The 27170-nt window shown below is 38.4% G+C and overlaps 1 protein-coding gene across 1 annotated transcript in view; it reads right to left on the bottom strand.

Moving 5' to 3' along the window:
* Positions 1-1039: 1039 nt before the first annotated feature.
* Positions 1040-27170, bottom strand: part of slc7a4 (solute carrier family 7 member 4) — a 32449-nt gene continuing 6318 nt past the window's right edge. Inside the window, exons 2-5 of the mRNA XM_062051139.1 lie at positions 26410-27170; positions 13227-13933; positions 10700-10808; positions 1040-6360 (exon numbers count right to left, since the gene is read on the bottom strand). The exon at positions 26410-27170 is cut by the window's right edge and continues 300 nt beyond it. Coding sequence (XP_061907123.1) covers positions 6143-6360; positions 10700-10808; positions 13227-13933; positions 26410-27170 — 1795 coding nt within the window. The 3' untranslated portion in view covers positions 1040-6142. The remainder of the gene's footprint in view (positions 6361-10699; positions 10809-13226; positions 13934-26409) is intronic.

Below are 27170 nucleotides of genomic sequence, written 5' to 3'. Positions count from 1 at the left end.
GTTGGTAGAGAGGCCGTGTCAGCAACTTGAAGGTTCCTGGTTCGATCCGCGGCTTCCGCCATCCTTGTCACGTCCGTTGTATCCTTGAGCAAGACCCTTCACCCTTGCTCCTGATGGGTCGTGGTTAGGGCCTTGCATATGAGTACCTTGAAGGTAGAAAAGCGCTATACAAGCATAACCCATTTAACATGGGTTATGCATGGGTTATAACACTCCAAATTACTTTGTTCCAGAAGTTTTGAGGCTTGTCTCTGTGCTGTTTGGCGTAATGTAAGCGGGAAACTTTGTGACATTTGCGCAGAAATGGCGTTCTTCTGGCGACTCGACCATGCAGCCCATTTTTCTTCAAGTGCCTCCTTATTGTGCATCTTGAAACAGCCACACCACAATTTTTCAGAGAGTCCTGTATTTCAGCTGAAGTTATTTGTGGATTTTTCTTTGCATCTCGAACAATTTTCCTGGCAGTTGTGGCTGAAATCTTTGCTGGTAGACCTGAATCCCTCATTTTCCACTTCTTAATCGGCGTTTGAACACTGCTGATTGGCATTCTCAATTCCTAGGATATCTTTTTATACCCCTTTGTTGTTTTATGCAGTTCAATTACCTTTTCTCGCAGATCCTTTGACAAATATTTTGCCTTCCCCATGACTCAGAATCCAGAAACGTCTGTACAGCACTGGATGAAAGATGCAATGGTCTGTCAGAAGCCCAGAAACTCACTGACCTTTTATACACACACATTAATTACAAACAAACATGTCACAGGTGAGAATTGGAACCTTGATTAGCCATTCAAACCTGTTTGTGTCAACTTTTGTGCGTGTTATCAGATCAAAGTCACTGGCGTATGTAAACTTTTGATCAGGGTCATTTGGGTACTTTCTTTTTGTCATTTTGATTTAAAAAGAGTAAACACAGTTGTTTGCCAATAAATAGCTTCACACAACCATTAAGCATGAGTGGAAGAAAGGTTTATGTGTTGTCATTCATATTCTCTGAAGAATGGCCAAGAAATCATACATTCTCCCAGGGTATGTAAACTTATGAGCACGACTGTAGATTAAACATACATATCATTGTCGGTAATGTTTTGTTTTTTGTTGTTTAAAAAACCAGCTGAGAGTTAAATCCCTGACATTATCACAACTCAAGCATGAAAATAAAGTTAAGGTAATTCTTCTGTCACCACGTGTCTGTGATTAATATGTTGATTACCGCTTAATGTCTCAAACTATCCACACTGCCGACAGGTAATACTGCATATTCAAGGAGTCAGTTATTATTCATGTCTTGAAATTTAAAAAAATATCTGACAAGACATTGAATATACCTGACGTTATATTAGGGTGTACTGTACCGCTTGGGTATTATTCAAGAAGATTTTTACGAACACTGCTTCAAAACATTTATTTTACATTTAGGACACAGCACTTTCATACAGACACAATTGAAAGATGGAGACTGTAATGTGCAGGAGCAACACCACTGGAAAGAAGGACTGTCATGATAATAATAATAATAATAATAATATTAATGTCTGTGCTTTTTGGTGCAAGCATGAAAAACACATTTTAAAATACTGTGCAAATTATTTGGGGCCTCCCTCCAAAACTAAACCTTTTACATTCAGTTTGTATTTGGTTTACACATTGTGATAATGACATGTAACATCCTCGCTGCAGAGTGCAATCTATTGTGGAGTAAAACGATTCCTTGATTTACATGTTTAAGGCCATTGGTTTTATAAGCAGACAAGAAATGAAAATATACACGTTTGAACATCAGATACTTGTTTAATATGCACAAGTGTGGGAATGTTTACTATCTGTAGCAGAGGTCAGAATGTATGCATCCCCCTGCCAACATGTAATGTCAGTTCATTTGTGCTAAATCCATTCTGATGAATGACGATAAAACGCTAATTAATATGGTGGCTGGGAATTGCAAAACACATTTTATGTATAGACGGTAATCCCTCGTTTATCGATGCCGATTGGTTCTGGACATGACAGTGATGAAGTAATTTCCGCGAAGTGGGAATCAATATAGTTCACAGTAGCACTATACATAATCATAATACCAGGGCGTCCACACTGTAAAAAAAAAAAAAGTTGAGAAAACGCAAATTTTCAAGGCAACATGATGCAACAAGATTTTTGCGTTTTCTCAACTTTTGACTACTGCTGGCCAGACACTGTTTTGGTAGTTAAACATAGTGAAACCTTATTTCTGAGTCTGACTAACTTGAAAACTATAATTAGTCCAACAATTGCATATTGTATTTCACTATTTAGCAGTAGTCAAAAGTTGAGAAAACGCAAAAATCTTGTTGCATCATGTTGCCTTGAAAATTTGCGTTTTCTCAACTTTCTTTTTTTTTTTACAGTGCAGTGAGGGGCATTTTGTACTCCCTCGTCCCAGGAAGAATGCTTTGCTGAAATCTTTTATTTATAGATCTGTATCGTTCTGGAATAACCTGCCTCAAATTCTCACCGGCATTGAAAGTAAACAGGTTTTTAAAAAGAAAGTAATGTTTTATCTGAGTCTTTAAATTAGTTTGCTCGTTGATGATCTGTTTGGTTTTAAATTGTGTAGTTATATTTATATGGTCATTATTATTCTGTGACTGTAAATTGTTTGCTTGTTTTCTTATTGATGCTTTTATTTTTGATTTTTTTCTGTATTGTGTAGTTATAATGATATGCTTTTACTTGCAATTGTATTGAATTGTGGACCCCAGGAAGACTGGTGGGTTGTTGAGGCAACCAGCTAACGGGGATCCTTAGTAAAAATCAAAATCAAAATATTCATAAATCAAATATTTTCGTAGCTTAGCACGTTCTAAAGACATTTTTCAACATTATGAGAGCGTATTAGTGGCCTATATCACTGTAGTATTGATATGTATGGTTCATTTAGCCAATGTATGCTTGAAATGCTTAACTTAGGGCATTTCTTCTGAAATAGTGAGTTAGGGGGTGAGTGACCCCGGGCTTTATCAGTATTATGCTTCAAACCCCAAGCTGTGCACTAAAAACGTGCTCATTGTAACCATTAATCCTGACTTCATCTTTTTGATGAGAAAAGTTAGCACAAATTGTTTTATTCATTTTTTTATTTGTAGGTTAAGGTGTGCTCTTGAGGTAATGCTGCTGATGAATTTGAATTTGTTATAATTTATTGAGTTTATGAAATGTTTTTTTCAGTATCATTAGGTTCAATCCAGTCCAATCTTTTTTAAATATATATTTGTTTTTAACTTCGGGCAAATTGACACACTTTATATCTTTTATGTTACAGACAAAAAAATTATATTAATAAAGTTGATCTTTTTTGTAAGTTGATCTATATCTATTTATTTTTCTATAATGTTCGTAAGGATACAATGTTATGTAGAGGTCAACGTTCCCTCTAAGGTGCGCGCCTGCGCAATTGCGCACTGCTCAAGCGTCCTCTGCGCACAGCAAATATATGCCGCGCACCAAATCAAATCCCATCTGAATTCTAAACAAAATAAACACATTTATTCTGTGTAATTTTGCAATGCAACTCTGAGTGACAGTGACAACAGGCGGCCCTAAGGGTGTTCGTCAACACCGTTCAATTGAACACCGTTCAATTATTGTAACGTCTATCGAGATGCTTCGAGGACAGGAATTATATCGATCACTTTATTGAGCAAAACTGTTTATATTCGGACATAACCACACCAAAAACATGAGTAAAAAACTTCTATCTCGAAAAACTAGTAATTTTCTGCCGTACAAACCAGGCCAAAACCAACTTGTCATCTGTCACCAACACGCATACCACTAAGCCACTGGTGCGTTTATGGCCACACAAAAAGTCGGATAACTCAAACACCACACAAAGTTACACTATGACTCCTCAATACGTGTGCTTATTTTACTGTCATTTATTATTAATGTTAATTTATTTATATTAATCATGGAATGATGTTACTAGAGAAAGTTACAGGAATGCACACTTCATCCTATGCTTACATTTCATTGTGCAACATGAGGATGTTTAAGGGGAACTAAATGTGATCTCTGAAAGGGGTACAAAAGATTTCCAAAGCAGGACCCCCACCCAGACATATTGTACAATACTAATCCATAGCTTATGAAAAACAAGATTTCTTTTATTTTCATTACAAGTGGGCCAAATCACTAATATTACAAAATAAACTCATGAAAATGACTCCTGTCATTTGAGTGTTATAAAAGATTGGTTTGAGACAGGTGTGCTGCTGGTATTGCCACGTGTGATGTTGCTCACATGTGCTCCACTGAATGCTCAGGGAGTTTTTGTGTTTGCTCAGACACATGAACAATTAGAGGGAACATTGGTAGAGGTGTACTTATAACAATTTTGTAGATAAATTATTCTATTTATAATTGTGGAGAGTGAGGGGGCGTGCAATGTTTTCTTTTGGGGGTGGGGAGGCATAACATTAAGTGATTGAGAAAACTTATTTAGGGTAAAATGTTGTAGAATATTCTTACAGAAAAATAAAAAATCTGTAATCTTGTAAAACTGCAAAATTTGAAGCTCAAATGAGGTGTGAGAAGACTGTGATAAGCAATGTATGTTATTTTGTTTTCTGAAAATCAATTTTTTTGATGCAATGTATAAAAGTGTTTTATAGTTTGTAAAACTTTTTATGGCCACCATAAATGAACTGCTGTGCTTTTATATCTATGATGATGTTAGTGACAAGAGAAATGTGTGCTGTTTAACAGTGCTTGAAGAAAAACACTTAATTGTGACACAAAGGAGCTCAGGGTCATGGGATGAGATTTGGGAGATTAAGCACTGACGTGTTGCTCTTTTTTAGGGGATAGTCGGTGGGAAACGTCACTCATGGGTGAACAGTGAACACACACAAAAATCAACTGTGGCAGGAACACACAACTGGAAAAACAAGTTAATAGTAGGCCTAAAAAAATAATCAATTATAATAAGATAAATACTGTATAAACCAGTGGTTCTTAACCTGGGTTCGATCGAACCCTAGGGGTTCGGTGAGTCGGGCTAAGGGTTTCGGCGTAGGTCAAGACACACCCGACTCATCGTGTAAATAAAAACTTTTCCCTATCGGCGTATTACGGATACGGCAACAGCAGAAGTCAGACTAATTTGCAGCTGTGTAATTTGTTGTGAGTTTATGCACTCTGTTGGTTTTGTTCTTTGAACAAGGTGATGTTCATGCACGGTTCATTTTGTGCACCAGTAATAAAACATAGTAACACATTAGTATGGGGAACATATTCACCATTAATTAGTTGCTTATTAACATGCAAATTAGTAACATATTGGCTCTTAACTAGTCATTATTAAGTACTTATTAATGCCTTATTCGGCATGGCCTTATTCTAACCCTGGCTCTAACCCTCTAACCATAACCCTAACCAAATAACTCTAAATTAAGTCTTTGTTACTTAGAATATGTTCCCCATACTAAAGTGTTACCAAAAACATATAACTTTGTCTTGAATTTGAAAAAAAAACATCATTTTATTTTTCACTAAAGAAGGGTTCGGTGAATGCGCATATGAAACTGGTGGGGTTCGGTACATCCAACAAGGTTAAGAACCACTGGTATAAACACACAGCTTAGCATATGAAATTAAATAATTGGTGAGAAGCCACTCAGTCCAGCACAGTTGGAATGTACCACTAAGATATTTGTGCTAATTGATGCACATTATTTGAATTCCTCCTGAGGCTTAATTAAATAAAATGAGACAAATTAATCACATAATTGCTGATTACACTCAGGATTTTTGGCTTGATGTTAAATTCCCAACTTTATATAAAATTGTGTCAAAACCCAGCAGAGCTTTAAGAAGAGGTTGTCACAGAAAAAGCACCATAGAGCATTTAACCTACAACCTTGGTTTGAAGTATATCTGACGCTAGGAGATTGGTGAGAAAGCACTCTGCTTTGAGTATTACAAGATATACAAATAAGCTTCACAACAAGACAGAGGATGCACGTCTCGTTCGAAGGGTGTGCTTAAACTTGCAAAGCGATGTGTACAGAAAGCAGCAGGTGTGACTTACAATGTGTATAAACAAGCGAGAAGGGTAGTACAGTACACGGCAGGCAGTTAGAACCGTCATGTTTGCTCACACATCATCTTCTTACGGGATACTCCTCGGTCGTGGTGGCGGCTGAAGGGTTCATGTGAGGCGCTGAGGTGTCCACTTGTCCATCGGGCTGGACGGACTCCACGGTTTCTACGAGGCTGCCGCTGGGGAGCACGACGTAGCGGGCAGCCATGTCTTTGGGCTGCAGCTCTCTCATGCCCTCTTTGCTGTGCCAAATCCCATAGCTGAAATACACAAAGAGACCTGCCCAGGCGTGAAAACATGACCATTTGGATTGAAGTCAAAGAAAGTTACCGTATTTTTCGGACTGTAAGTCGCAGTTTTTTTTTATAGTTTGGCCGGGGGTGCGACTTATACTCAGGAGCGACTTATGTGTGAAATTATTAACACATTACCGTAAAAGATCAAATAATATTATTTAGCTCATTCACGTAAGAGACTAGACGTATAAGATTTCATGGGATTTAGCGATTAGGAGTGACAGATTGTTTGGTAAACGTATAGCATGTTCTATATGTTATAGTTATTTGAATGACTCTTACCATAATATGTTACGTTAACATACCAGGCACGTTCTCAGTTGGTTATTTATGCCTCATATAACGTACACTTATTCAGCCTGTTGTTCACTATTCTTTATTTATTTTAAATTGCCTTTCAAATGTCTATTCTTGGTGTTGGGTTTTATCAAATAAATTCCCCCCAAAAATGCGACTTATACTCCAGTGCGACTTATATATGTTTTTTTCCTTCTTTATTATGCATTTTTGGCCGGTGCAACTTATACTCCGGAGCGACTTATACTCCGAAAAATACGGTACATGTCACGTGTGTATGTTTAAGTTAACCGCTGCAAAAAATAGAGTGGAGTTCCTGCAATGCCGTCAATATTCAGATTGTAACGATTCATCGATTAAATCGATTATTCAATTAGAAAAAAAAACTTAGATTTATTTTGCGTTGCTTCAATTTATCGTTTAATGAGTGTAACTAATACAAATCTGGACTGTGTGGAGTGCCCAGAACATTAAATATGCAAATATAGTTTTGTCGTATACCGTATTTTTCGGACTATAAGTTGCTCCGGAGTATAAGTCGCACCGGCCAAAAATGCATAACAAAGAAGGAAAAAAACATATATAAGTCGCACTGGAGTATAAGTCGCATTTTTGGGGGAAATTAATTTGATAAAACCCAACACCAAGAATAGACATTTGAAAGGCAATTTAAAATAAATAAAGAATAGTGAACAACAGGCTGAATAAGTGTACGTTATATGAGGCATAAATAACCAACTGAGAACGTGCCTGGTATGTTAACGTAACATTTTATGGTAAGAGTCATTCAAATAACTATAACATATAGAACATGCTGTACGTTTACCAAACAATCTGTCACTCCTAATCGCTAAATCCCATGAAATCTTATACGTCTAGTCTCTTACGTGAATGAGCTAAATAATATTATTTGATATTTTACGGTAATGTGTTAATAATTTCACACATAAGTCGCTCCTGAGTATAAGTCGCACCAAACTATGAAAAAAACTGCAACTTATAGTCCAAAAAATACGGTGCAGTTTTATAAGCAGAAACTCTGTAAAATTCGTAGCGAAGTACCACTTCACCAGGGAAGTGGAGAAAGCTAAATCTGTGTACTCTAACCGTCTACAGGAACAGTTCCGCTCCAATGATTCTGCGGCAGTTTGGAGAGGTCTAAGGGCCCTTACGAACTATAAGCCCAAAACCCCCCAGCCCCTGAATGACCGGACTCTCGCTCAGGGCCTCAACACACATTACTGTCGTCATGAACGGCCTTCAGCTCATCAAAGCCATGCTCCCCCCACCATCACCCTCCCCACCAATCCCAGCACTTCATTAAAGGAGTTAAAGGACTCAAAGGACTCCAATGACATCACAGGACTCCAAAAACATCATAAGACTGTAAAGACCCTCTCCATCAAAGAAGAGGATGTACGCCGGCGTTCTTGAAGCTGAATACACGGAAGGCCCCCGGGCCGGATGGTGTCTCCCCCTCCACTCTCTGACACTGTGCGGACCAGCTGGCTCCTGTCTTCACTGACATTTTTAACACCTCTCTGGAGCTATGCTGCGTGCCGTCCTGCTTTAAGACCTCCACCATTGTCCCTGTCTCCAAGAAAGCACGGATCACAGGACTAAATGACTACAGGCCGGTCGCGCTGACGTCTGTGGTCATGGTCCTGCCCCACCTCAAGGACATCACTGCCCCCCTCCTGGACCCACTGCAGTTCGCCTACAGAGCCAACAGGTCTGTGGATGATGCAGTGAACCTGGCCCTCCACTTCATCCTGGAGCATCTGGACTCCCCAGGAACCTACGCTAGGATCCTGGTTGTGGACTTCAGCTCTGCCTTCAACACCATCCTCCCTGGACTGCTACGAGACAAGCTCTACCAGCTCAGCGTGCCCGACTCCCTCTGCAGTTGGATCAATGACTTCCTGACAGACCGAAGACAGCACGTGCGGCTGGGGAAGATTGTCTCGGACAGTCGAACCACAAACACTGGTACTCCTCAGGGCTGTGTACTCTGCCCCTGGCTCTTCTCCCTGTATACAAACTGCTGCACCTCCAGTCACCAATCCGTAAAACTGCTCAAGTTTGCGGATGACACTACCCTCATGGGGCTCATCTCGAATGGCGATGAGTCCGCCTACAGGAGAGAGGTGGACCGGCTGACGTCCTGGTGCAGCCTTAACAACCTGGAGCTGAACGCCCAGAAAACAGTGGAGATGATCATGGACTTCAGGAAAGTCACAGCCCCACCATCCCCCCTCACCCTGATTGACTCTCCCACACCCGTCCCCATTGTGGACGGGTGTGGACCTCAAGTGGGAGCTGACCGTCAGCTCCCTCATCAAGAAGGCCCAGCAGAGGATGTACTTCCTGCGGCAGCTGAGGAAACTTAAGGTGCCGACCGAGATGCTGGTGCAGTTTTACTCAGCCATCATAGAGTCCATCCTGACCTCATCCATCACAGTGTGGTTCCCCGGCGCCACAGTCCAGGATAAGAATAGACTGCAGCGCATCATACATGCTGCTGAGAAGGTGATTGGCTGCAAGCTCCCATCCCTCCATGACTTGTTGTCCTCCAGGACCAGGAGGCGTGTGGGTCGGATCACAGCTGACTCTTCTCACCCTGGACACAAACTATTCTCCCCTCTCCCCTCAGGCAGGAGACTACGCTCCATCCAGACCCACACCTCCCGCCACCTGAACAGTTTTTTTCCCCTCGGCCATCAGGCAAATGAACAATAACTCCTAACAGCAGCTCCTTGAATTCCTTGAATTCCTTCTAAGTCTATCTGATAGCTCTGTTACAGCTCTTTTTATTACCAAATATTACCAAATATGTGTTATATGTGTTTTATGTCGCACGATTGCACCAAGAAAAATTCCTAGTTTGTGAACCTGTTCTCAAACAATGACAATAAAACTATTCTGATTCTGATTCTGATTTGTGAATGCAAGGCATACTTGGTCAACAGCTATACAGGTCACACTGAGGGTGGCCGTATTAACAACTTTAACACTGTTACAAATATCCGCCACACTGTGAACCCACACCAAACAAGAATGACAAACACATTTCGGGAGAACATTCGCACCGTAACACAACAGAACAAATACCCAGAACCCCTTGCAGCACTAACTCTTCCGGGACGCAACAATATACACCCCCGCTACCACCAACCCCCCCCCCCCCCCCCATCTCCCGAATTCAGAGGTCTCAAGGTTGGCAAATATGTCTACGATATACTGTCAGTTACTGCACAATACATCAAAGCCAAACAGGACATAAGAGTCTTTCATTTTTAAAAGGCCATAAACACAGTTTGGATTATTATTTTTTTTACTTATTTGCAAAAATCTTTCAATAAACTTCAGTCCTACACAAAAATACCAAACATGTCATGTTTTAATTTATTTTAGTCACAATTTTAGTCTTTTGAAGGCCTTTTGATCAAATGATCAGTTTTCAGCTAATCTAAATTTGCACAAAATTAGTTATTTTACTCATTTAAATGTATCTGATCAAAAGGTCTTCAAAAGTGTCCGAATAATAAATAAAAACAACATTTTATGTTTGATAATCTTGTTGACGACTGATGTTTGAGTACGTTGAGCAAATTAATATTAATTAAAAACAAATAGTCCCAAATGTTTTTACCCTCTTCAAAGACTTTTCAATCCTGTTTGTTTTAGAGATTATATAAATAAAAATTCCCCAGAGGGCTAACTGTGTTTTTTGAAAATATAACTGTGTGTCTGTAATGGAATGATCAGATATTAATTATTTCTCAATAGAAAAATAGCTTCAGTTTTCGTACGATTCGGTCCTCGTCTGACTTTTTGGAATGCATTACAAATACAAAAGTACCTGTGTTGTACTGTATTTGGTCATTCCTCAATTGTAAACAAATTATTTGTGTCCTTTTTCAGCACACCACAACTAGAGAAGTGCTTCTTTAGAGCAAGACACTAAATATTCAGTGTTTTAGTGTTGAACAGAAGTCAAATAAAAACAAAGGGGACCCGCTTACCTACGACAATCCAGATAGTGAACCTAATCCAGGTTAGAGGGCTGAGCTTCATCATAAGGAATACATTAATGAGGATACTGGCCCCTGGTGTCAATGGAACCACTGGTACCTGCAAAAACCATACAGTTTAATTATCTATGGCTTCTATCCAACTAATGATGATAAAATCAGAAGAGAACTGCTCTTTTTTAAAATGTTACCTATTATTCACAGTCCCTATGTAAGACAAGAACACGTTTTCTTCTTTTTTACGCATTCTAAATTGTAACATACAGCTCGTACTAGACAGCTAACAATGTAGCAAATGGGAGTAATCTATTCCTACAATGAAACTCTTAAAACCACCAACAATACTCAATTTACATGCCGTGACCTGCGTATTGACATAATATTAGCAACATTGTTATTATAAGAACTTTTGGCGCAACCTTCATCACAGAGAGGTAACTATAGTTGAGTTGAGTTGAGTTGAGTTTGAGTTTATTTCGAACATGCAAGCATACAACATGATACATCACAATTTCCAGTTTCTTTTCAACATGTTCGAAAAGTTTATGCAGCTATTGACATACTGTGCTCGTGAGCTTCTGCATCGTCTCTGAGTTGGTAAAAGTTCATTCTAGTTTATAAATCATACCTGACACTTGTAGAGTAGAAGTTTGTGGCCATAAGCCGAGAAGTTGGTTAGCTTTAAAATTAAATTCAGACCTGAAGACATTGCGAGAAAGACGAGACAATTTGCTTGTTCTGTGCCACCTTTTTTAAGAAGTAAGAATTATGATTAATTCATCATCTAAACGGGTAAACAAGTCTTGTGCTGAAAGATTTAAATATCCCAGTGAGAGCGGACATTGTACAGTAAAGTATTGTTTTTTTTTTCGTAGGATGTTTAGTGTTTCAGTGTAGACTAGTTGGATCTGTTTATCACTCAGCGTCTAAAACTTGTAATGTATCCTCCTTATATTAATGCTATAAAAGAAAAGGTCTGGATCATCATTTTATCCCAACATAGTCGCCATTGGCTCTCATAAAGTCTGCCATGATTAGTAGCTGTTGTTGAAGGAAATAGCAAACGTTGTGATACCGTATTTTTCGGACTATAAGTCGCAGTTTTTTTTCATAGTTTGGCCGGGGTGCGACTTATACTCAGGAGCGACTTATGTCAATCAATCAATCAATCAATGTTTATTTATATAGCCCTAAATCACAAGTGTCTCAAAGGGCTGTACAAGCCACAACGACATCCTCGATACATTGTGTGTGAAATTATTAACACATTACCGTAAAATATCAAATAATATTATTTAGCTCATTCACGTAAGAGACTAGACGTATAAGATTTAATCGGATTTAGCGATTAGGAGTGACAGATTGTTTGGTAAACGTATAGCATGTTCAATATGTTATAGTTATTGGAATGACTCTTCCCATAATATGTTACGTTAACATACCAGGCACGTTCTCAGTTGGTTATTTATGCCTCATATAACGTACACTTATTCAGCCTGTTGTTCACTATTCTTTATTTATTTTAAATTGCCTTTCAAATGTCTATTCTTGGTGCTGGATTTTATCAAATACATTTCCCCCAAAAATGCGACTTATACTACAGTGCGACTTATATATGTTTTTTTCCATCTTTATTATGCATTTTCGGCTGGTGCGACTTATACTCCGGAACGACTTATACTCCGAAAAATACGGTACTCTGTGAAATTAATTAGCCACCATTATGCTTAAAATGACCAAAATACATAAATATTACATGTTTTTATGAATGTGCCTGTTACATTCCATATACTTACAGCAAATACAGTATATAAAATGTTAGAGCGCTTTAAAGGCGAAATAGATGCACAAAAAAGAGCAAAACATGCGTTCTTGTCTCACATAGGGATTGTGATTGATAGGCAAAATTTAAAAAAAAAGTTAAGTTCTTCTTGAACATCATCAAATACCTTTGGAATGGACCATAGAACAGCAACATACAACAAAGCTTTATATGATGACTTCGAACATTTTATCTGATTAACTATGCCTAAATATTTTTATAGCTGGATAGACACTACATTCAATAGACTAGGGCTGCAACTAACGATTAATTTGATAATCGATTAATCTTTCGATTATTATTTTGATTAATCGATTAATAATCGGATAAAAGAGACGAACTACATTTCTATCCTATCCAGTATTTTATTGAAAAAAAACAGCATACTGGCACCATACTTATTTTGATTACTGTTTCTCAGCTATTTGTAAATGTTGCAGTTTATAAATAAAGGCTTATTTAAAAAAATGCGCACAGCATAGATCCAACGAATCGATGACTAAATTAATCTGCAACTATTTTTATAATCGATTTTAATCGATTAGTTGTTGCAGCCCTACAATAGACAATATAAACTTTTCTAAGAAGTCTTCTGAAATGGTGATACTGTCATAACTACAAAGAGGGACTAATATCCTGTTATTTTGTATGCACTACTACTTTTATTTTTCAAACTACATTATAATTGGATCTTACCTGGAATGTTTTGGTGTTAGTCTGAGGCTCATGAACCCATATGAGTGCCATGCAAGTAACGTAGGCCAGGCTGAAAATCACCACCAATGTGGCAAAGCTCCAGAGTGGCAGCTGCATCTGCGTGAGTCCGAATACCACCACAACACATAGCGACACCGAGCTCACGATCAGACCGAGCACACACAGGGCCACCACCTCGCCGGGCTCGCAGTTACCAAGCAGCCGGCCGAGGTAAGGTTCCCAGTAGGCCCTCAGCTGGCCCGCCCCTCTGCGTTCCCTTGTCTTCTGCCTCTCCACCAACTGGAGCTTGTCTGAGAAGGACTCGTACTGTTTCAGCTCACCACTGTCCTCTGATATGTTCTGACATTCCGAGGGGGCAGGAGAAGGTTCAGCATTAGTGACTGGAGACGTGGATGAAGTCCCTTTGGAGCTGCTTTTCTCTGGTTGGAAGCGAAGAACTATGACGCTCGCTGCCACGAAGGTGTAGGCCAGCAGGGTCCCAATGGACAAGAACTGAACCAACGCCTCCAGATCGAAAATGAGAGCCATTGTGGCCATGAGGACTCCAAAAACTAGAATAGCATTGACGGGGACTTTGGTGGTGGGATGGACCCGTGCAAAGATTTTGAAAAACAATCCATCTTCTGCCATTGCGTACACAATCCGAGGCAGGGAGAAGAGATTGCACAGCAGCACAGTGTTCATGGCTAGAGGGGGAACAGAGAGCCATTAGCAAACATGAACTCAGAATATGTATATAGCGAAACCTCTAAAGACCACAACCACCAATGGCTCTAAACCGCACAAACCTATTCAGTGAAACCTGTTTAAGATGACGACATCCTTTGTTGACATCAGGGGTTGTCGATAAAATCGGTAATAGCTATCGCTATCGTCATTACTGTAAATTATTTTTGAATGTTCGGGAGTTTCTGCACATCGATTTCCTTAATTTGTACAAACTTTGAGAAGAAGTCTAAAAGGACTTTTAATTCTTTGCCGAAGCTTCGAAAGTAAGTTAAAGTTCCTCTTCTGTTGCCCCTCCTACCTTACTTAATTTGTTTTTATTAAGGATGTTTTCGATGTTTTATGCAGCTGATTCCCATAATCCATTAAGTGGGATACCATTACTGATCACATGTATTAAATGTAAATGTTTACATTTATTTATGGTGAGTGCCAGTGACAGTTGAACAATATCAACACGATATTTAAAGGGGAACTGCACTTCTTTTTGGAATTTTGTCCATCGTTAACAATCATTATGAAAGACATGACCGATGTATTCTTTTTATGCATAAATAAACGTAAACAAAAGTCTGTTTACAACCGAGCCAATGGGAGGTCCTCCATTCTGCCCATAAAAGCCAATAAATAACCATAGAAAACCAAAAATACTCAATTCACATTTCGTGACTTGAATATAAGCAAGTATTAGTGATTTTTATTATAAGCGCTAACGCAGACAAATTATTTAACACAGGCTTGTGTGTCTATATTGACATCATTGAGTGTTAAGCTGTTTCCTCGCTTCATTGTTTGTGGAAGTTTATTGTAGATCATAAACAATGTTAGTTCCTTATTTTCTTTTGTTACATACAATTGTTTGAGAAAAACAAAGTCAATAGTACACAATAACTCAACAAAAGCAAAACCCATCTACACCTCATTTAAATCATTCAGGAACTTCTTCCCTGAGTTTTTAAACATTACAAAATCAACAACAACAAAAAAGATAGTAGTTAAGATAATAAAAATATCGACCTAATCACTCTAGTATTGGTCATATACTGATTCTATGCTTGGTATCCACACCACCAATTTATAGATTGATCCCCTTCCACTTACGTTGCGTACCCATGACAATGCTGACATACCAACAAGGGGTGTCAAAGTCATTTTCATTGAAGGCCACATTGCAGTTTTATATATATATGTACATATATATATATATTTTTTCATTGAAGGCCACATTGCAGTTTTATATATATATGTATATATATATATATATATAATACACACATATGAACATTAATGTCCATCCATCCATTCATTTTCTACCAATTGTCGTGGGGGTGCTGGACTCAGGGGGAAGGTGGGGTACACCCTGGACAAGTCACCACATCGCAGGGCCAACACAAATAGACAACGTTCACACTCACATTGACACACTAGGGTCAATTTAGCATTGCCAATTAACCTATCCCCCAGGTGCATGTCTTTGGCTGTGGGAGGAAGCCGGAGTACCCGGAAGGAACCCATGCAGTCACGGAGAGAACATGCAAACTCCACACAGAAAGAGCCCAGAGATCGAACCCAGGATTTCGTATTGTGAGGCACACGCACTAGCCCCTTTTCCACCGTGCTGCCCTGAACATTAATGTATAATAGCTTAATGATACACAATTGGCAGTGCATTTGATATATTTATTTGACATATAATTTAATTAAAGTTCAAATTTGAATGACAATAAAAAGGAAGTCTAAGTCTGACTAAGTCTAGTCTAATTTGATGGATAACTTTCTTTAAAAGCATAAGTCAAGCCGATATTTTAATATTTTTTATTATATTTGTTGTTTTATTCAATAATATTTAAAATATATGTAAGTGGATACAGAACATTTTTTTTCCTTTCCAAAATCAAAGAACATTTCACAAGAAAAGATGAAACACTCGTTATTTCCAAGCTTATGTGGGCCATATAAAATGAAGTGGCAGGCCAGATGTAGCCCCTGTTCTTTAGACCTTTATTACTCTACTTGTTAAATTCCTATTAATCGCTGCTTACTTCCTGCTGTAACGCTGCTCCATCTACACTTCTTAAACTTCACCAAGCTCTTATTTTAACTTTGCGGTGAGCTTAGTATTAGAATGCCTGCTCCGGGCTTGTTTTTGGTGTGTTAAAGGCCTACTGAAACCCACTACTACTGACCACGCAGTCTGATAGATTATATATCAATGAAGAAATCTTAACATTGCAACACATGCCAATACGGCCGGGTTAACTTATAAAGTGCAATTTTAAATTTCCCGCGAAACTTCCGGTTGAAAACGTCTATGTATGATGACGTATGCGCGTGACGTCAATTGTTGAAATGGAAGTATTCGGACACATTGTATCAAATACAAAAAGCTCGGTTTTCATCGCAAAATTCCACAGTATTCTGGACATCTGTGTTGGTGAATCTTTTGCAATTTGTTTAATGAACAATGAAGACTGCAAAGAAGAAAGCTGTAGGTGGGATCGGTGTATTAGCGGCTGGCTGCAGCAACACAACCAGGAGGACTTTGACTTGGATAGCAGACGCGCTATCCAACGCTAGCAGCCGACCGCATTGATGATCGGGTGAAGTCCTTCGTCGCTCCGTCGATCGCTGGAACGCAGGTGAGCACGGGTGTTGATGAGCAGATGAGGGCTGGCTGGCGTAGGTGGGTAGCTAATGTTTTTAGCATAGATCTGTGAGGTCCAGTTGCTAAGTTAGCTTCAATGGTGTCATTAGCAACAGCATTGTTAAGCTTCGCCAGGCTGGAAAGCATTAACCGTGTAGTTACAGGTCCATGGTTTAATAGTATTGTTGATTTTCTGTCTATCCTTCCAGTCAGGGGTTTATTTCTTTTGTTTCTATCTGCAGTTAAGCCCGATGCTATCACATTAGCTCCGTAGCTAAAGTGCTTCGCCGATGTATTGTCGTGGAGATAAAAGTCACTGTGAATGTCCATTTCGCGTTCTCAACTCTCATTTTCAAGAGGATATAGTATCCGAGGTGGTTTAAAATACAAATCCGTGATGCACAATAGAAAAAGGAGAGAGTGTGGAATCCAATGAGCCAGCTTGTATCTAAGTTACGGTCAGAGCGAAAAAAGATGTGTCCTGCACTGCTTTCTAGTCCTTCACTCTCACGTTCCTCATCCACAAATCTTTCATCCTGGCTCAAATTAATGGGGTAATCGTCGCTTTCTCGGTCCGAATCGCTCTCGCTGCTGGTGTCAACAATGGGGAAATGTGAGGAGCCTTTCAACCTGTGATGTCACGCTACTTCCGGTACAGGCAAGGCTTTTTTATCAGCGACCAAAAGTTGCGAACTTTATCGTCGATGTTCTCTACTAAATCCTTTTAGCAAAAATATGGCAATATCGCGAAATGATCAAGTATGACACATAGAATGGATCTGCTAACCCCGTTTAAAAAAAAAAAATTCATTTCAGTAGGCCTTTATGCCTTTTCCTTCAGGGATAATGTTACTTATGATACCAAGAAATGCAATTTATTATAATAAAATAATAACATATAACATATAATAATATAATAAAAGGTGATCCTAATTGGCTTAGGGGAGTGCCTCCACACTGTGTATGGAGACATACAATTAGCTGCTAGTCAGCCGGGGACTAAAAATAAATAGAGGGTCAGCCAGAGGGAATTGTGTTTGTGATCGGCATTAAAAAGCAATTATCTGCAACAGCGAACACCTACTTATTTATGAAAATCGGCCGATACTGATCGGTGGCCGATCGATCGGAACATCCCTATTTTTTAACGATTTTGACTCAACCATAAATTTTCTTTTGAAAACATATGCAATCGACACGGTTTGAGGCAATACATTTCCACATTAAGAGACCGATTTTTCATAGGAACGATGTCATGGGATCTCAAATTGTCTGACGACAAGAGAGGTCCAGCATGTACGAGTACAAGGCGGGCACAGAAATGAGAAGAACATGGTGGAAATGGCCTTGATGAGTTGATCCACTAAAGACCGGTTGTCATAAATGGTTCCACTGTACATGTATTGTAAGGGTTTAGGGAAGTTAAGTTAAGGGTTTAACTCAACAAGACTCAAGTGAAAAAAAGGTGAACTTATTGGAATGTAGAAAAGCTGCAAGCTGGTTGTTCAGTACAGAAAACAATTATTTACACAAAAGCAGTTCAATCATTAAAAATGTATTTATATGGCCCTTAATCTCAAAGGGCTTCACAAACTCACACAATCTAAACCCACAGTTACCTCCCTCTATGAGATAGTCACATTCTCTGTCACTAATTATTACTGGATACAGTGGTATCAGGCTTTTTGTACGGCATGGTTTTTGTATTATTCGGTTTTTGAAGAAACATTTTCCCTGTTCCTTGTATGCCGTCACGGTTATCGTACGGGCAAACATTGCACGGTACAAACTGGTTTGTTAGCCTGCATATCATTTGCGTTCCCAAAGCGAGAATCCTAGTTAGTGATTGCAAAATAAGGCACCTTAGGGTCTAAGAAAATTGCAAGTGTCAGCACTTTGATAAAGAAGGTGAGAAACACTATTGAATCCAAAAAATAAGTTGTCGCAAACTACAGAAGGTGGCATCCAGATGATAAAAATGATAAGATAAAAATAATGCTTAATGTTCATGTATTCATTTTATTCGTCAGTTATATGTATTTCCCATATTTTTGCATGTAAAACTGTAATTATTCTTTATAAAATGTGTTTTTTGTCAATATGTTTGGGTGTCTTGAACGGTTGAATTGGAATTACATAAACTGTTTTAAGTTTTTTGAGAAGATTACAACCGAAAAAGCAGAAACCACAGTTTAACAGTTAATGATCAACTTCCTGTTATACAGTGGTACCTCAACGTATGAGCTTTTTGGTTCTCTGGTGGAACGCTTAACTCAAAACACTTGTATCACAAATCAAGGTATCCAATTTAAATTCAATAAAATCAATTGTGGCCCCTGCAAAACAGCCCATTTTTTACATGAAAAACTAATTTTAAAAATAAAAACTCACTTTTACATAAGAAATATTGTCTGAAAACACTATTAACTATTAACAACTACAGTAGTTTTATAAAGTAATGTAATAATAATGTACAGCATTTAACATGGAGAGTGGACTTCTCCAGTATCTCCATCCAGTTGCATCTCTGTCAAACACACTATCAGCATCTGCTCTATATTTTCATGGATACATGTCTGCCAATAAGATTTAATTTTAAGATTCTTGACTGGCGTGAGAATCATTCTGCTTCAGCATGGTGCAGACTAGCAGTCGTACGCTCGAATTGCTTCGCTAAGTTGGTGACATGCTCGATCATGTTTTGTTTTTTAATTCGATGAATATCATCCACTTCTTCTCAGCACTGTCCTTCACACTCACTTTCTACCTTCCCATGGATGTAAAATAAAGTCGATCTCTAGCTACAAGCTAATGCTTGCGAGTGAGACCAGATGTTTTGAGAGGGTGTTACGGGGTTCACTATGACATATACTACACCAGGGGTCACCAACGCGGTGCCCGTATGGACCAGATGAGTCGCCCGCGGGCCTGTTCTAAAAAAAAAAAAAAAAAAAAAAAAAAAAATTTTATTTTTTATTTTTTTAAATTAAATCTACATAGAAAAAACACAAGATACACTTTCAATCAGTGCATCAACCCAAACAACCTCCCCCATGCACACTCATCCACACCCACTCACACAAAAGGGGTTATTTCTTTCTGCTACCAATATTCTGGTTCCCACAACATAGACAACACATCTGCAAGGGACACAGTCCCTGAAGCACACATGATTGTATAGGCTGCTGGTCCACTAACATTTTCATTAATTACTATTTTTTATGTATTTATTTTTATATTGTTTTACTTTCTTTTTTATCCAAGAAAATGTTTTTTTATTTATTTATCTTATTTTATTTTATTTTTTAAAAAACGGCCTTATCTTCAACAGACCAGGTTGTCAATGAAATTAGATTTGTTTAAAGGGTTTTTTAAACCAGGCCCAGTCCAGATAATTTCCAAGTCGGACTCAGCAACACACACCTTCATTCATGTACACAGAAAAAAATTAGGGAACACAACAGATTGCATATAATTTATAAACAAAATTACATTTTCAAAATAAGCATTTATGTACAGTCCAAATTATGTCCAGGTCACTCAAATTAGGGAACACAACAACAGATATCATATAATCTATAAACATAATTATACTTTCAAAATAAGCCTTTGAGGACTTCTCATCTTTTTTAAAAATGTTTTTTGGCATCATTATCGTTTTCAACCATGTAACTTTCTAAAGTTAGAAAATACTGAATAAATGTTTTAAAGAAAGTAATACTAAGTGAATATCTGTTTTTGGCCTTAAAAATAAACATTTTACCGAGTACTATAATTAAATTGACTAAATCATGATTGTCAATGAACTCTCCTAAAATAACAGAAACCACATTAAGCTTCATAAACAAACCAATCCTTAAACACATTTTTTCAACTTCCACCCAAAACAAAGACACAATATGACAATACCAAAACAAATGCAGGGTGGATTCAGGGTCCTGACAACAAAATCGGCAATCATCTGACTCTGTCATATTCCATAATTGTAACATTTTCACTGTGGGTAAGAAGTTATAAATAATTTTAATTTGAAAATAACGATTTTGCACATCGATAGTGGTTTTATAGATTAGTTTGAATATGGCATCCCATGGCAACGGGCAGTCAAAAAAGTCCTCCCATTTTCCATTTGTGTTGTATGAGGCAGCCTTCAAAGATTTCTTTATTAAATAGAAATTATATATTTTTCTATTTATTTTAGTTCCTTTTTGCCAACTAGAATTTCTTATTAGAGGTTTACAAACTAATAATTTAGTAGTTCCATAATTAATTATTTGTTTCCATCTTTTCCCAATTACTCCAGTTAGTTGATAAAATGAAAAGCTTGAGCAAGCATCACCATACATAGCTCTAAATTCATCATACTTCATAATTTTACCATTCTCATTGATAATATCATTGACAAAAATGATTCCTCTTTCAAACATATTTTTCCAAAAGAAAGGCTTTCCATCTATTACAATATTAGAGTTCATCCATATTAACTGCTGCAAAATATCGTCTCTTTTTTCTGGCACATAAAATTGAAAACACCACTATGAGTGGATTGTTTCCTTTATGAACCCCGCCATGTTTCCCAGCAGACTCTCTGGGAGGGGATCACTTGTAAAAAAGGATACAATTTCTTTTGATACAGTACATGTTTTTTGTCCAACAGGACATTTGTGTACCACTCAATGTTTAAATACATCTTTGGAACAATTGATGCTTTTAAAGACAGACACATAGCTTCAAGGTTGAGAAGTTTCAGGCCCCCATATTCATACTCTTTGTACAAAACCTTTCTTTTAATCTTTTCTGGTTTGCCGTTCCAAACAAAATCGAAGACCCTCCGCTCATAAATCTTAAAAAAGTTTTGTGATGGAGCTGGTAATGACAAAAACAAATAAATAAATTGAGGAATAATTAACGAGTTGGCAATAGACATTTTACCATACAAGGTTAGGGATTCCCCTTTCCATAATTGCATAATTTTGTCCAGCTTTCTTAGTCGATTATCATAATTTACTGAGCCTAGATCTTCCAGATTTTCTGGGACAACAACACCAAGTATGTTAACTGGTCCATCTGTCCACAAAACAGGCACTTTGCATTCCATTCGAAAGGACGTTCCCTTTAGATTTCCGATCCTTAACATTTTACATTTATCATAATTAAGCTTAAGGCCAGATTGCTGTGAAAATATGTCCAAAAGATTAAGAAGGTTCCGCAAACAATGAGGAAAAATCTTATCTTTGTGAATCAGCCTTTTCTGACATGAACTTCATCAAGAACAAACACAGAACACGCCTCACTGATGCACATCTGCAAGACTCACTCAGAGTTGCAGTGTCAAGGTACACACCAGAGTACAACACACTAGTTAACAGCATGCAAAGCCAGGCTTCCCACTAACTGACAAAGAAACAGATAACAGATTTGGTGTCCAGTTCAAAGTGTGACATGATTTAAAAATTTGAGAGTTTACTTTTGTATTTTACATGAGTTATTATTTGTACAAACATGGTGCAAAGTAATTCATGATTTGTTACAAAATGTTAGTGGCTAGCTAGTTAAAATGGGATATTGTGATTTCACAAGACTGTCTTAGAAGTGATCATTTGAAAATGTTCAATTTGAAAAATGTGCACTTAGAGAAAATATAAAAATAAAGTGTTGCATATTGATATTTATCTGTTTCTATATATATTTATTGTGAGAAATCATTAAGATGATCAGTGTTTCCACAAAGATAAATATAATTAATTATTAATAATAACAGAGTTAAAGGTAAATTGAGCAAATTGGCTACTTCTGGCAATTTATTTAAGTGTGTATCTAACTGGTAGCCCTTCGCATTAATCAGTACCCAAGAAGTAGCCCTTGGTTTCAAAAAGGTTGGTGACCCCTGGCCTAGATCTTCCAGATTTTCTGGGACAACAACACCAAGTATGTTAACTGGTCCATCTGTCCACAAAACAGGCACTTTGCATTCCATTCGAAAGGACGTTCCCTTTAGATTTCCGATCCTTAACATTTTACATTTATCATAATTAAACTTAAGGCCAGATTGCTGTGAAAATATGTCCAAAAGATTAAGAAGGTTCCGCAAACAATGAGGAAAAACCTTATCTTTGTGAATCAGCCTTTTCCGACATGAACTTCATCAAGAACAAACACAGAACACGCCTCACTGATGCACATCTGCAAGACTCACTCAGAGTTGCAGTGTCAAGTTACACACCAGAGTACAACACACTAGTTAACAGCATGCAATGCCAGGCTTCCCACTAACTGACAAAGAAACAGATAACAGATTTGGTGTCCAGTTCAAAGTGTGACATGATTTAAAAATTTGAGAGTTTACTTTTGTATTTTACATGAGTTATTATTTGTACAAACATGCTGCAAAGTAATTCATGATTTGTTAAAAAATGTTAGTGGCTAGCTAGTTAAAATGGGATATTGTGATTTCACAAGACTGTCTTAGAAGTGATTATTTGAAAATGTTCAATTTGAAAAATGTGCACTTAGAGAAAATATAAAAATAAAGTGTTGCATATTGATATTTATCTGTTTCTATATATATTTATTGTGAGAAATCATTAAGATGATCAGCGTTTCCACAAAGATAAATATCTTTAATTATTAATAATAACAGAGTTAAAGGTAAATTGAGCAAATTGGCTACTTCTGGCAATTTATTTAAGTGTGTATCTAACTGGTAGCCCTTCGCATTAATCAGTACCCAAGAAGTAGCCCTTGGTTTCAAAAAGGTTGGTGACCCCTGTACTACACCAACTAATGCCGGGGATGCTTGTAACTCAAATTTTTGTTTGCAACTTAAAGCATAATTATTAGCTAAGAGACAGCACTCATCTCAAAACACTCTTAAGTTGAAGTACCACGGTACTTAATTTTACTGAAAGGGGCCTTATTACCAATTTTCTTTACTTATTGGTACCTGTTTTTGTGTATTTGGGATCTGCATAAGTCACAAAAATGTTAAATCAAACCGTGGAGGCAATGCAGAGATATTTATAAAACAATCTTGCCTTCCTTCATACTTCCGGGAAACGAGCTGTTTGGAATCTGTTTTTGCCATTGTTGACGTCAGCAGATTATCCATATTTGGTATAAATTCACCCATAGGGTTCTGTGCGAGTCCGCCATTGGAGTTGTATTCAATAAGCGCCTTCTTTTTCGCTATCCTCTTGTTGTGGGGCAGACTGGCTCATACATGCACATGCATCCTTCTCTGTTGCAATTCTTAATACAAAGTAGCGTGCATTTTTTACTTAATCTTTTAGTTGACTTGCTATGGAAGCACTAAAAACATTGTTGGCGGGGAGAAGACGCTGTTGAACTAGAGGCACGTAAATTAGACAACCCACAAAACAGCGCATCGTGATGAGATGGTCAGAAAGTGGCTTGAAGACAATCTGTAAAACATAATCTATGCAAAATTTTGACCAAAGGACCACCATGACATGATCTGTAGACCACAAGGAAGTGTTTTAAATGGAGAAAAAAATCATAATACGACCCCTTTAAACATTGCTTGCACTGTTAATGAAAGGTTTTATTGACCCTGAACTTTTTAATAGAACAAATATGTGGTTCTTTAGTGTTTTCACTGCACTGTTAATTAAAGGCCTACGGAAATGAAATTTTCTTATTTAAACGGGGATAGCAGATCCATTCTATGTGTCATACTTGATCATTTCGCGATATTGCCATATTTTTGCTGAAAGGATTTAGTAGAGAACATCGACGATAAAGTTCGCAACTTTTGGTCGCTGATAAAAAAAGCCTTGCCTGTACCGGAAGTAGCGTGACGTCGCAGGTTGAAGGGCTCCTCACATTTCCCCATTGTTTACACCAGCAGCGAGACCGATTCGGACCGAGAAAGCGACGATTACCCCATTAATTTGAGCGAGGATGAAAGATTCGTGGATGAGGAATGTGAGAGTGAAGGACTAGAGTGCAGTGCAGGACTTTCTTTTTTCGCTCTCACCGTAACTTAGGTACAAGGTCTCATTGAATTCCACACTTTCTCCTTTTTCTATTGTGGATCACGGATTTGTATTTTAAACCACCTCGGATAATATATCCTCTTGAAAATGAGAGTCGAGAACGCGAAATGGACATTCACAGTGACTTTTATCTCCACGACAATACATCGGTGAAGCACTTTAGCTACGGAGCTAACGTGATAGCATCGGGCTTAACTGCAGATAGAAACAAAAGAAATAAGCCCCTGACTGGAAGGATAGACAGAAGATCAACAATACTATTAAACCATGGACATGTAACTACAAGGTTAATGCTTTCCAGCCTGGCGAAGCTTAACAATGCTGTTGCTAACAACGCCATTGAAGCTAACTTAGCTACGGGATCTCACAGAGCTATGCTAAAAACATTAACTATCCACCTACGCCAGCCCTCATCTGCTCATCAACACCCGTGCTCACCTGCATTCCAGCGATCGACGGCGCAACGAAGGACTTCACTCGATCATCGATGCGGTCGGCGGCTAGCGTCGGATAGCGCGTCTGCTATCCAACTCAAAGTCCTCCTGGTTGTGTTGCTGCAGCCGGCCGCTAATACACCGATCCCACCTACAGCTTTCTTCTTTGCAGTCTCCATTGTTCATTAAACAAATTGCAAAAGATGAAAACAGAGCTGTTTGTATTGTGATACAATGTGTCCCAATACTTCCGCTTCAACCATTGACGTCACGCGCAAACGTCATCATATCTAGACGTTTTCAACCGGAAGTTCCCCGGGAAATTTAAAATTGCACTTTATAAGTTAACCAGGCCGTATTGGCATGTGTTGCAATGTTAAGATTTCATCATTGATATATAAACTATCAGACTGCGTGGTCGGTAGTAGTGGGTTTCAGTAGGCCTTTAAGTCAGCACTATTATACGAAACCAACCAGTCTAAGCTGTTGGTACCTGTTTTTGTGCATTTGGGATCTACATAAGTCTTGAAAATGTGAAATCAAACCACGGAGACATGGCGCAGATATTCAGAAAACTATCTTGCCTTCTTCCGAACTTTCTCCAAAAAAGCCGTTTGGAATTGAAAAGACTTTAGTGGCGTATTTTTCCTTAGTTACATCAGCGGATATCTCCATATATGGTAGAGGTTTACCCAAAGAGCTTTGTGCGAGTCTGTCATTTTTATTCAGTTGTAGTCCAAAGTTGTAGGCAATAAGTTTCTTATTTTTCTCTTTCCTCTTGTTGTGGGGCAGAATGGCTTGTACATGCACATGCATGTTAAAAATCCCCAGCTGTTGCCATTTCTAATACAAAGTAGCTTACAGTTCTAACTTGAATCTGTCAGTCGACTTGATATGGTAGTGCTAAAAACTATAACATGGCTGACGGGGTGGAGACGCAGTCAAAGAGAGCTTGGCCTGGAGGACTTTGGCACGTAAATAAGACGGCACATTTTGAAGAGACGGCTCGAAGATGGTCTAGAACAAAACCTATGCAAACATTTTGGCCAAATCACCACCCAGTGTCTTAAAAATGTAGAACACAAATCATAATTAGACCCCTTTAAAGCATAACAATTAGCTGAGAGACAGCTTTAATCCCAAAACACTTGTTGGGTCACTCTTAGGTTGTACACTACTTTTTTTTACTCAAACAGTGCCTGTATAGTTAATAAAATGTTTCGCTGACTCTGAAATGTTTTAATCAAACACATCTGTGGTTATTTAGAGGTTCCACTGCACTGTAAAGTCTATATCTCTGTTAAGTAGAAAGTAGTTGTATGAGTACTCCAGTATCGACTCACCGCAGATGGAACCCACAGCCACAATAACTCCAGCCCAACTGTAGCCTCGGCGGAAAAAAGCATCTGCCAGAGCCGAGTTGGGGTCCAGAGTATGCCAGGGAACCATTAATGTGAGCACTGTGGACACCAAGATGTAGGCTGCAGCTGCCAGTCCTAGGGATATTGCTGTGGCAATAGGAACAGCCTTCTGAGGATTCTTGGCCTCCTCACTTGAGGATGCAATCACATCAAAACCTACAAATGCGTAGAAGCATGTGGCTGAGCCTGCCAAGATTCCAGACCATCCAAAAGGTGCAAAACCTCCTTCTTTTTGACTCCAATTGGCGGGTTCTGCCAGCATAAATCCAAAGATCAGGATGAAAACTATGATACACATACTGATTGTGGAAAAAATGTGATTGAGGTAAGAGGACACTTTAACTCCAAAGGAAATAAAAAGAGAGGCAACCACTAGAATTCCTGCAGCGAGTAGGTCTGGGTAATGGGCAAGGAAGGGCACATCCCACCGCATGATATGGGTTTCAGTAAAGTTTTGGATGGCGTGGTTAAAAATGGAGTCCAGATATCCACTCCACGCTCGCGCCACGGCGGCCCCACCGATCATATTCTCTAGAATCACATTCCATCCGATCAGAAAGGCCCAGATCTCTCCCACAGAGACATAAGTAAACATGTACGCCGATCCTGTTTTGGGAATGCGCGCTCCAAACTCTGCGTAACAAAAGGCTGCCAACAAAGAGGCAATTCCTGCAAAAATGAAG

This window comes from Entelurus aequoreus, linkage group LG06, assembly GCF_033978785.1.
Source record: "Entelurus aequoreus isolate RoL-2023_Sb linkage group LG06, RoL_Eaeq_v1.1, whole genome shotgun sequence".
Taxonomy (NCBI): Eukaryota; Metazoa; Chordata; class Actinopteri; order Syngnathiformes; family Syngnathidae; genus Entelurus; species Entelurus aequoreus.
This window is presented reverse-complemented; position numbering and strand designations above follow the sequence as displayed.